At 40.3% G+C, this 12,839-nt stretch overlaps 1 protein-coding gene across 3 annotated transcripts in view; it reads left to right on the forward strand.

Moving 5' to 3' along the window:
• Window positions 1-8,699: 8,699 nt before the first annotated feature.
• The window catches only part of LGR5 (leucine rich repeat containing G protein-coupled receptor 5), a 119,479-nt gene continuing 115,339 nt past the window's right edge, over window positions 8,700-12,839 (forward strand). For all 3 annotated transcript variants that reach the window (XM_081311445.1, XM_081311446.1, XM_081311447.1), the window contains exon 1: window positions 8,700-9,020. In XM_081311445.1, the coding sequence (XP_081167571.1) occupies window positions 8,809-9,020 (212 nt within the window). In that variant the 5' untranslated portion in view covers window positions 8,700-8,808. The remainder of the gene's footprint in view (window positions 9,021-12,839) is intronic.

A 12,839-nucleotide genomic window follows, 5' to 3' on the forward strand; every position in this document is an offset into this window, starting at 1 on the left:
TGCCTGGAAAAAGCTTATGTAGAATAAAGAAACTTAAAAATCTAATGCCAAAAATATTTGCCATAATATTGACACAAATCCCAAATTTCAGATTTTGAGAGTCCTGCATCTAGTCTACCACTGGGAGAATGCAACACAGACAGAGACCACTACAGCTACTCTATGATCAAGAATTTCCGTCCAGTTCAAATCAAACAATCCACATTAAGCAACATTTGAAGCTACAAAGGTACATGTGACAAGTCCACACCCTTCGTTTTGGAAACTTTTCTCAACTGCAAACTGGACGTGTCCAAAGCTAAATTTATTATCTTCTTTTCAAAGCCTGCTCCCCTTCCAGAGCTTAAAAATAGGGATGTAAAGTCAAGTACACCACAGATTCAATGTCAAGTATGCTATTTATCAGCAGAGGAGCTTTGGAAATTTATTTAATAATAACCTCATTTTCCTTATTTGTAAAAAGAAGATAATTATATTTATCCCACAGGGTTGTCAAGAGAAATATATGAAGGGAAAAAATGCAGCTATGGCACTTAGAATAGCATTTGGCCCAAATAAGAACCAAAAATAGTAATTATTTTGTGGTAAATTATCATAATCTGCCCCATCTTACAGGCTAGAGGCAATGGAGACATTGCAGTCGCCCTGCCCTTGTGGCACCACAGTCACCAAGTCCTGCCAATTCTGCCCCTGAAATATCTTAAGAATCTTAACACCTGCCTCCTCCCGTGTCAACTGCTACTTACTGATTGAAGCATTTCTTCTGTCTTGCTCAAATCAGTAATACTTCCTGCCTCCTGCTCCTACCATTCACCTCCAACTTCTCAACACTTCTCTCAGGCTATCAGAGTTCTCTTTTCCCAAAAATAAAATATGACTATGCCCCTCCCAGGCTTAAAGATACCCTGGCCTCCTGTACCCAGGTCTAAGTTCAAGTTTAATAATACAACATAAAACACCCTTTCAACAAACCCTCTGCCTTAGTGCATCTTTCAGCTTGACTTTTCATGACAGTCTCTGAAGCTTCACATACATTCATCATAAGCTGGAGCCATGCAATCACTGTCTAAAAATTACATTTTGTCTCCATCCAGTACCAGGAATGTCCTGCCATTCCTCTTCACTTACCAAGCTCTTTCACATCTTTCAGGAACTCACTCCAAACACCATTTTTTTCTATAAAGTCTTTCTCTGAGGTAGAGTTAGGTTTCTCCTCATTTTTACCCTAACAGCATGTGTTTTCATCCCTCTTATTACACTGCATTTTGATTTTCTGTGTTCATGTCTCTTCTCAACTCAATGATGAATTAACTGAAAGCATAACTCACATGCATTTGTCCCCATGTTTCCAGTGCTTGGCCTCTATTGGGTGGGCGATCAGGGCCTTTGAATAAAGACATTTGGTTAAAATGGATATGAGACATTTCTATAACTGGAAACTGAAACCTGCCAAATGTAACTCAGTAAGACTATTTCCCTAGCAAATGAAGGGAAAATCTTGTGACATATTTTGCTTTCATGTGAAAACATATGAACATTTAAAAATGTTTTAAATACCTGTGTCATTAGAAGAAAGAAAGAAAGAAAAAAAGAGGGAGGAAGGGAGGAGGGAAGGAGGAAGGAAGGAAAGGCCTATTTTTCTGCTTCAGTCTTCCTATTTCTATAGGAAAGACTTTTTTAAGGAGATAAACCTTTAGGGAAAGAACGGAAAATCTCTTATCATTAGCATATATTGAGTACTTACTGCATGCAAAAAAATTGTTTATGAGATAGACATTACAGGGATTGCTGATGTTGGCAGGTCTGTAATCCCTTTGCCTGTGACACATTAGTCCTACTTCTACTAATACCTCTGCAAACTTGGTATAGTGGTCCTCATCTTGCTAGTGAAGAGCCTGGGCCTCTGGAATTGCTCCAAGTCCCACAACTTGTCAGTGACTGAACAGAGATCTGAACCCTGGTCTGTGAGAATCCAAGATTGAGTAATTCATATCACCTACTTGAAGTATGTCATGCTAGGTCAAATAGGTGACCTAGCCAATGACTTCTGAGTCATCTATACATGCTCAGCAATCCTGAGATGGGAAATTTAAAAATAGGGATAGGAAAAACAGAGATGATCTGAACAAAGAAAGAATAAATATTCTTAAGAAAAAGATGGGATCATCTCTTAGAAAATATATTTAGATTTTTTTTGAGACTACAATGACATTTCTTTCTGCCAAGTGCCAACCTAAAATCTATGCAAAAGAATAATCAGTGAACTTAAAATCAAAATTTTTCTTGTTAAAGAACAATAAAAAACAAACAGGCTCATTTTATTAATCCACAAACCTAATAACACTCAATGAAAGGTTTCTGTAAATTTTAATTGCAGTAATCTGGACAACGTTTGGCTATGACTCATTGACTTGAGCTGCAGTATTTGTTCGATACATTTCATCTTGTTTTATGAGATTGTAATTGCAGTTGAATGCAACTATACCTACTCATTTAAAATACACCAGACTTATCAAAATAAAGCATTTGGGGAGATTGCATGCACTTTACTTGTTTATTTTACTTTATAAATCCTGCATGTCTGTGGAATAAAATCCATAAATTATTCCTTTAGGTGTGTTCTACCATTCCTTCTCCTTACCTTTACAATTTCTACCCCATATCTCTGTCTTATTCTTTTCTGGAATATTCTTACCAATTATTTTTGCTAATGTCTATAAGAGCATTAACTTCTAATATATAGAATGTTTTCTAGGAGACTTTTCATGAATAACTTGTTGAGAATAATAGTACTATAATTTCTGCCCTATAATCTGCAAAGGGAAGCCATTCTAGTGACAGCCACTTACCCCTCCCAAGCTGACCACTTACTTCCTGTCTCCCTTCTCAAGGTTTTGCTTTTGGTAATACTTTCCACTCTTTCCTCACCTGGCACATACAATCATTCCTTTTTCCTGCCTTTTTTCTTTTTCTTCCAAAAATTGTTTATGAGATAGACATTACAGGGATTACTGATGTTGGCAGATCTGTAATCCCTTAGCCAAAAATGTCAGGGTCACAGATGCTAAATGCAGAATTCAGGAGGATTTTTTAAATAGAATATATTGAGAACAATATAGCTATAACATATAAACTCTTCAATGGAGCCCTACAATTGAACATATCCATATTTCTACAGAATTTGACCATACATAGAGTCATACTGGCTTAGTTCAAATTGTGTACCAAATACATCTCAAAAAATTATTCCCTTTTCAGAACTCTTAAAATTTCAGAGTTGCAGATGAGGGATTGTGGATTTGTATATTATTGCAGGACTTAGGGGAAGCAATTGGTTAAAAATCCTAAAAGTGTAGTTTTAATAAGACTAGGAAAAGATCCATCATACTGGGCATATGGAAGAGTTTGTCTGGATACTAAGGCAGTATTTGGCAGAATTAAATAAAGCATGTGAATAAGCAGGAAGATCACTCAATTTCAAGTGTTTTTGTTATTTTTTCTCATTAATTTTATTCTTAGCTTGAAAAGAAAACCTGCCCCTGGTTTACATGCGAGTTTGATTGGACACATGTTCTCAGGAAGCAGGCTGCATACCAGTAGGAGTATGTTCATTATCATACATGAAATTAGACAAGGGGATCAAAATGAGCTAAAGAATTGATAATATCATATACCACAACCCTTTCTTTTAGAACATGTGGATATGTTTAAAGGTTGCCTTTATGTTGGATAAAATCAAAGACAGATCCAATTGATTTTACATAATAGGCTAGTTCAAAGTAATGAGTTAGCTGAACTAATGCTTTCTCACAAAATAAATAATTCTGAAAGAAAATAGATCTTTATTCCTAAATCCTCCTCCTCCTTTCTCAATTAATTAGGCTTTGTTGGTGAAAGGAAGTTAAGAAATTCAGCATAAGCCTGATTATATCATGAATGTAAAATGAGCAGGGCAAATAATGGGCTCTATACACTTTCAAACAAGTTAAATAAGTCTATAATAGCCCACCAGTTGTGTAAACACTATTTCACTATACTTGTAAAAGAAATATTGACTTACCTGTTAACTAAAATTACCCTGGCATGCCTTGGCTAAGCTTATTAGTAATTCTTGTGGTGTATGTGAATGTTTTTCGTTGTGGACTTCTATCAAAGATTAAAGAAATAGGAAAACATCCGTTTTAGGGAGCCCAGAAAGTAGACACATACTGGACTACACTTTAACAAAATCAGTTTTAAGAACTTGCATACACAACCAGTTTAACTCCACATCATGTACAACCAGTTTAACTCCACATCATGTACAATGACAAGAATGGGAAGTTATACTCCGTGTATGTATGATATGTCAAAATATATTCTACTGTCATGTATAACTAAAAATAACAAATAAAACAAAAAATAACTTGCAATCTAAAAGGGCAAAAAAAGAGTAATTTCCATCCAAGCAAGAAATATTCCATTATTCAGTAGCTCATTAATACAAAGATACTTCCCAAAATTATAAATAAGAACATCAAATGCAAACAAATACTAAATGAACTAACTTTACCCTACTAACCTTATTATCACATGTAAGAGGGGGTGGTCTTCTTCTCTGATTTCTCATCAGTGCGTATTCTTGTAAGTAACTGGTTGTTGAGACAAACCCAAAATATATGTGTGTGTGTATAGATATGTGTATATATATGGATATACATATATGTATACATACCTGTGTGTATAGATATATATGTGTGTGTATATAGATATCGACATATATTTCAGAATGGAAAAAGATTTAAAATATACTTGTCTTTACTGTTAACAACAACAAAAAAATTCTTGTCAAGGCAAAGGGGCACACACCTGTTATCCCAAATAACTCAGGAAGCTGAAACAGGAGGATCCAAGTTCCAGGCCAGCCTGGGAGACTTAGCAAGACCCTGTCTCAAAATAAAATAAAAGGGGCTGAGGATGTAGGTTAGTGGCAGAGCACTTGCCCAGCATGCATGTACAAGCCTTGTGTTCTATCCCTAGAAATGAAAACAAACAAACAAAAAATAACCTATTCTCTACTCCAACTGGTTCTACTGCAGTTAAAAAAGACCTCACTTTTTTTTCTTTAACAAAAGTATGTGAATTTCTTTCACAATAAAATGAAAGTAAACGCAAGGTCCTAACCAGTTTAAAGTCCATATGTGGCTAGACTTCCCAAGGTATTAGAGATAGGGTACAGGATTTAAAATCAAAAGACTGGTTGGAATTTTGGCTTCATTACTAGCTCCCTAGCTACCAGTAGGCAAACAACTTGCCTCTCCCATCCTCCAGTGTGGGGTAAGAATCATACCCATCTCTTACAAGTGAGAACACGTGACTACATAAAAGGCTGAGTCAATGCCTTTTCACACAATTTGAAAACATCACCTTGTAAACTAAATGGTATTTTCAACAGAAACAAAGAGACAACTGCTCAAAAACCTTACTAAAACTTTTTTTTTAGTGTTCAAGAACTCTGGTTTATTGTATTTTCATCTTTATTATCTAAGATTAAAAGATTCGCATACAGCCATTGAGGCAATAAAGTCACCATCCGCCACACAATTTTTATTTTCAATCCACATGATTTTTTATTATCAGGAGGACAAGACCTTGAAGACTCTTGAGGCCTTTCTCAAACTTTCATGTTTTCTGTGTTTTCAGGTTTTTACAGAGTATGTTTGTCCACAAGTGATCACAGCTGAATTCTCAATAGCCCAAGCAACAAAACAAAATTAACTTGTTCATCCAGTCTCGAGATGATCAAGCAGAAATGACTTTAGATCCAGGTGTTTAAAGAATGACCTTAGGATTTCGCTTCTCTCCTTGCTTGTGCTAATGTTTCATTTCCAATGAGCTTTCTCCCTGCAGCAGAAGAGCATCCCCCATGAGCTTCATATTTTTGTCCTTTTCATCAAGCAGAAAGAGAAGACTGTCTCACCTCAGGATCTAGGACAACACCTCACACAGGTGTGGATTGTTCTGTTCAGGTCACATTCCTATCCCAGGACAGAAGATGTAGTCACACGATGGACAGCCCTAAGGTTTGAGAGGAAGTTTCCCAAAGAAAAACTGTGTTTTGCTCTTACCAAAAGAAGAGGGGGATATGTTGACTATACAAAAAAGAAAAAAAGTAACAGATGTTCATTACTCTTGGGATCATCCAGCATATCAGTCTTCCGCATAGAATTGAATCAGATATTTCTCAGCTCTACTTGCATTTGTTAACGAGTTTAAATTCCCCCAAAGAAGAGAGGCATTAACATGTTGAAAATCTGCTCTAGGCTAAGTTCCAGATATGGAACTACCTAGGTAAATGATATCCCCTTTATAGGGAAGGTAACTGAGACTTACCTAGGCTCATTTTGTATCTGTGATCAATCAACCTGAAACTGGAAGAACCTAGATTCAAATATAGTTCTGCCTGACTCATCCCCCAATCAAAGTGCTATGATCCTTTTAACAGCCTTGGTGTCAAAGAAAGTGCCCTTTCGTGCTCTTAAATGAATCGTGAGTGAGCACAACCAAATCTGGATTAGTCAACAAATATTTGTTAAGAACTCATTGTTATGAGCTCATAGTTTGAGTCTTGCAGGTAAAGGAGACACAAATGGCCTAGTCCCTTCCTCCAAAGTGGTCACCATAAAGTTGACAAAACAAACCTACTATGTATCCAGGAAAACTCTAGGTCTAAATCTTGTGGTATTTATAACATACCTTCAATGAGACACTCACCCTTGGGATTACTGTTCAGAGTCAGTCATTCTTTTAGATTGCAAGTCTCACGAAGAGGGACATTACAGCATCCCAGTCATATTTCCACAAATATCTGTGGGAGGTTTCACAGAAATGATGTCTTGAGTTCCATTTATGAAACAAATAATGTGGAGTTAGATTTTTCTTTTTTTATGGAAGGACAGGCAATTAGTAGACATCCTATAAATGCAAAAGGAACAGCTGAGAGAAGCAAGAATAATGTGAAAATAAGCAAAGAGTGGGAGTGAATGCAGTGTACCTGGGGCAAGAGAGGGAACAGGACAGAATTGAGCACAATTCTGATTATCCAGAAGCCAGGGGTAACTCACAGTTTTCAATGGCACTGTCAAGTTTTACCAAATTCTGGGCCACGGTTACTTTATTTGCAAAATGAGGAGAAAGTGGAGTCTATAATTATCTCCCCAATGTCTTTCTTCTTATATCACAGAGAATCACAAACTTGCTGATAAATGGACTTCCTCAAGAAAACAGCATGTTCAGAATACAAATTTAGATCAAGGAATCTATGTATTTCTGAAGTTCCACGGGTGAAGGAATAGACAGGATTGCAAGATAAGTATACTACACACACACACACACACACACACACACACACACACACACAAAGAACAACTTTCCCAACTGTAAAATTCAGACAGAACTTTATATGGAAATTCAGGTGGTCAGCCTAAGTAGAAGATTAAGAGGGACCTTGAAATTCAAAAGAGTTCCCTGCCTTCAAGAAGCAATGAGGCATTGTGCCTGGGAGTGAAAATTGTACATTTTTGTGAGTTAGCTTGGCAGGCTTGGACTGACACCTTTTTGATCGGCTCACTCGGGTGTGAAGAGGGCAACTTTTACCTCACTGAGGTCTTCTCTCCAAGAAAGCCCTGAATTCTTTTCCTCCTGTCTCCTGCAGATTCACTGTAGGACAGTTTTTAATAAGAAACGTGCGTTTTTTACTAGCGCTCCGCAGAGGTGCTGGGAGCCCAGTGCTACTCATCTAGGTGGGATAGCGCCTAGTTCAAGAGAACCCTGAGACGTTACGGGATGAAAAGTTCCCGGAACAAAAGAAAACAGCCATCCTGCATCATTTTACTAACTTTGGATTCTAAACACCTTTTTAAAAGTCACTTCGACTTCCTCACCCCGGATGAGTTAGGAGAGTAGCACGGGTGTGCTCGCTCTCCACTGTATTTAATGATTAGTCCAGCGCTTTGGTTTTAGGGCAAAAGCGAGCCAGACAGTGCTCTGACGTAAGGACTAAAAAGGCCACCCATCGTTTGCCGAGGGCTCTTGCTTTCTAACCCCCGGTAACTATTTTTCTAGATTAGAGTTTAGTCTTTTTTAAAGTTCTCCATGCCTCTTTTCCATTATTTGAAGCGGGCCCGGAGGAAACGTGCCTTATCCTTCCTACCCTGGGTCTCAATGTCGCTCTGAATCATGTCCCTCTCAGGTCTCGAAACTGAGTCTCCAGAACGCAAAAAGGGGTGAGGGTGGGGATCTCCTGCCTGGCGCGTGGCGGAGAGCGCTGGAATCCTCCCGGCGGAGGCGCAGTCAGAGCGCGAACTCGCCAGCACCTCGCGCCGCCCGCCGCCGCCCAGCCAGGTCTCGGGAAAAGAGGGAGGGGACAAGCGGAGGGAAAGTGGGGCCGGGCTGGGGGTGTCTGGAAAGCTGGGCTGGGCTGACGTCACTGGGCGCGCAATTCGGGATCCAGCGCTTTAAAAAACGAGCGTGCGAGCGGAGATGCTGCTGCACACAGCTCAGACCGCCTGCAGCAGCAACGCGCACCGCTACTGCCGCGGCTGCATCAAGGGCTGCTCCGGGGGCCAGCGTGGCTGCAACGTGCTCCGCGATCCCCGCGGAACTTCCCCTCGGCGCTCCCGGCGGGGGGCAGGAGCGCGGTGCCCAGTGTTACAGACGCCCGCTGAGCTTCAGAAGCCGGAGGAGCGCCGCCTGGCGCGCCACAGTCCACAACAGTCCCGGCGTTGTCCTCGGCTGGCGTCTGGATCGCGGATCCCTGCCTTGGGCACCATGGACACCTCCCGCGTCGGCGTGCTCCTGTCCTTGCCTGTGCTGCTGCAGCTAGCGGCTGGAGGCGGCTCGCCCAAGCCCGGTGCGCTACCGCGGGGCTGTCCCACACACTGTCACTGTGAGCCCGACGGCAGAATGTTGCTCAGGGTGGACTGCTCGGACCTGGGACTCTCGGAGCTGCCCTCCAACATCAGCGTCTTCACCTCCTACCTGTAAGTGCGCCCCCACCTCACTCCCAGAAGGGGGCTAGAAGTGGGAGGGAGCTACTCTGAGTCAAGGCTGGGAGACTTAGCGTCCTCCTGCTTTGGAGGGGGCGGGCGACTTTGCCAAGGGCATCCTGGCTAGACCAGTTTCGGCTCCCCGGAGAAATGCACGTGTTTTAGAGGTGTGTAACGAAATGGATTCACTGCGACCCAGGGAAAGAGCTGGTGTGCCGCAGCTTTGCAGTCCAGAACTAGGCACGTCACAGGGCACATTCCTCCGAATGTACAAGTATTTGTGTGCAGAATGAGCACAAGTGTACAGGCATTTTTGTGCAGAATGGGCTTTTGTGCCCAGGAGGCTGAAACCCAAGAGCAGGATGCCTGACTGGTCCCTACCCCAATCCCCCGGTTTTCCTTGAAGAGATGGGCTATAAAGTGTCCCACAGGAGAAACCTAACATACTCAGCTCTAAGGGACTTGCTCTGCATCCTTAGCACTGTAGCGCGACATAACCTTTTTTTTTTTTTTAACGGAGTGATTAAAATGTGGCAACCACAAACCCCGATTAGAGCTGCCAGAACGTTATCTTTACCTTTGGCTGCCCGAGCCGCCCTTTGAAGTACCGATGGCCGCAGTGTAATCTTTAACCATCTCCTCCCCCGGGGGAGGAAAGGGAAGTGGGCTGAAGGCGGCCAGGCGAGTAAACAGCGGCGCCGACTTCCAAGGGGGGGGGGGGGGGTCCTGAAACTCTCTGTCTTCCATGGGGGGAACCTCCCACCCTTTCTTTTCCTAATACCACGTCCAAAGCCCTGACCACGGGAATGAGACTGAGGCTCATTTTATAATTCTGTCTCTGAGAAGCCCAGACCGGAGAGTAACAGGTGGTTGACTGGATGAGGTGGCTCAGAAAGGAACTCTGTTCTCGGGGACCAAGGTGACTACTCCCCCCAACTTCCTGTCAACCATCTGGAGTTCTGTTCCTTGGGGCCAAGAGACCAGGGTCGAGGCCACCCTGGGAAAAAGCTCTCCTGGCCACGAGGTGAAACATTTAGATTTTAATTCAAGACCTTGCAGTGAGCCCATCCCATACTCGTTTAATCTGTTTCGGCTTCTCTGATGTACCTTGGCACGAGCGAGTTGGGATGTTTGTGAACTCGGTTTTTCCTCTGTTTAGTTGCTTTGTGGAGGAAAGAAACAGAGGCTTACGCAATGTTTTCTGCCAGGTAGTGAGTTTTTCTTTCTCTGGAGACAGGATAAGGAAGAGAAGAAAAAGGGGAAAAAAATATTGCATTTAAAGAAAGGCAAAATCCTGATAAATTTTAGTATTGGTAGGTGAGAGTCGCCTCCTCCACGACCATAAAACTGTTTGGGTCGCTTTTCTTTATCCAAGCAGGATATAAAATTATTTTCCCCACCAGGTTTTCCCTTCAATTACACTCATAGCATGTGGTAGTGATATTTTTCCAGGGAGAGAAATCTGTTTTCAAAAATGATCATCCTCTCAGAATTCACATTTCCTTCAGAACAGCTGTCCCTATTAGGAAACAGAATATACATCCCCAACCTTTCTGGTTTAACTGCTAATGTCAGTGACTCAAAGATAATGTGTTCTCCGGCATAATGAATTTCTAAGGCCAGGTTGGCAATTTTACTTAAGAGCCTACACTATTCTTTCCCACCACTCTGAAGAAATTCACTGTATACAAGGATGTTCAACCTTATGCCCCCAGCCCCAACATTTACCCACTATGTAAATTATACATTAATTATAAAATATATTTAAGAGTACAGCAAATAAATTTATGCATAACATTGGGGCATTTTTTCCCTCCTACTTACAAGAAGAACATTTGTTAAGCTTCTGTTACTAAAAGCCTAAAATTATGCTTTAAACTATTTCCCATCGTACCTCAAATCCATTTAGTAGTGTCTTCCCTGTGCTCCGGAGAACTTACTGCCACCTACTGCCACTGTTCACTATCTATCATTAATAGATAACCCCTTAAAGTTAAGATACAATTAGAAAGTGAATTAGTCTTCACATTATTCTTATGCTATTTGATGCCAGCTTGTATCCTAGTCTAAGAGGAAATTTTCTCAGTGCCCTATAAAATATTAAACTCAGAGTGTCTGTGTAAAATTAGATAGGGAATGTTAACCACTTGCTTCTGGTCGCTGAAATTTCAAGGATTGTGTGTGCTGAATGTAGATATCAGTCCTAAAGTGAAGAACTGGCCAGATACTCCTTAATGTGTGATGTCATGACTTGGTCTCCCTATAGAGTGCAGAGTGCCAAGGACCATGGGGTGTTCTTTTGTCATGGATTGAGAGTTGTGGGATTACAATCACAGAAGCTCTGTGCAGACATTAAGGGTAGATGATGCCCTCTTTTGGTTACACCGAGTGTTATCTGACCATTTCTGCCTTCACTTGGTTAGTCATAATCTAAAACAGTAAATAAGTAGGAGTTTTATTGATTTTCTTATTTTAAGAAATAACTTCATTTGCTCTTGAAAGGGGACATTAAGTTATGTTCCCACTCCACTGGGGCCAAAAGGTTTGATGGGAAAATTTAAGTAAGTAAAGACTAATGTGGTTAAGAGGCCAGAACTACTGTTATTGTTTGTAGTAAGTTATCACCATTTATTTAGTTAAAATATTATCTCCTAATCCCCCTAAAGAAAGAACAAGCATTTTATTTCCTTCCAACAGATTGACATGGTAAGTTCCAGCTGACCACTTTTGGAAAATAGATTTGCTGCAATCTAATAGTTGTCTAGTGAAACCAGCAGGTAAAGAAAGTTCTCTAAATCTATTCATAGAAGGCAAGAACTGTTTGTGCATCATTTTATAATCTTTCTTCTGAGAAAAGCTAAATCTTAAGCCAATCCAAACATTAATATTAGCTCTCTTTTCTTACCAAACTCCATCCCCCAGTAGATCTGTAACCAGACCATTAACTGTAATGGAAACTCCTAGAAGAATCTCAATCCTAGTCTCTTCTCTCCCCATCCCCTGTCTTTTCCCTCAACTTCTTCTCCTACCATCCACCCCGATTGGTTATAGGCTCTCATTTTGCTAACAGAAGCCAGTGAAGTTCACTCTGCAGAAAATAAGGACCCTACCAAGGCTAAAACATAAAAAGAGACAATAATTGTTTACAATGCTTAATATATCTCAATACACCAAGAATGATCAGTCAGAAATAAAGTAGGTCTAATCCTATTATAGATAAGTTGTTTTAGTCCTTCAGATACAAAGGATTTTGCTCCTAGGGTCTTAAAAAGTAAAATCTCCTATGTTACTTTGATGTGTCTTTCATCTAGTTAGTGTGGCATCAAGGTAGAAAACTAAATTTCAGTGAACAGCCTAATATAGTAAATAGACTTTTCTTTATTGGTCTAGAATGCAGATTTTCCTTTTAAACAGAAACTAAGTTTTTCTTTGCTGTTGCTGAATGGCATAAACATTTTATCCATAAGCAAAGTTATGTTATATGAACCAAAGAAACCAAGAGAGATTTTAAAATTTTACATAACTTGATTACTTTCCCCTATGTCATTTTGAAACAAAATTTGATTTTATACATAATTAGTAAAACTGATGTTAATAAGAACTGATCAAAAACCTCAATTAGTTAAATTAAGAATGGCCCTGGTATCATATATATGTTTTAAGCATTAATGATGCAGTTTCAAAATTCAAAAATATTTTAGAGTCTTATACGAAAATAATGTAATATATTTCTTGCTTCCTTCTAGCTGAGAAAAGTACTTTAAATAAAAGACTATGTTGGGGCCGGGGATGTGGCTCAAGTGGTGGCGCGCT

Source organism: Spermophilus citellus (assembly GCF_964194105.1).
Source record: "Spermophilus citellus genome assembly, chromosome: 10".
NCBI classification, from domain to species: Eukaryota; Metazoa; Chordata; class Mammalia; order Rodentia; family Sciuridae; genus Spermophilus; species Spermophilus citellus.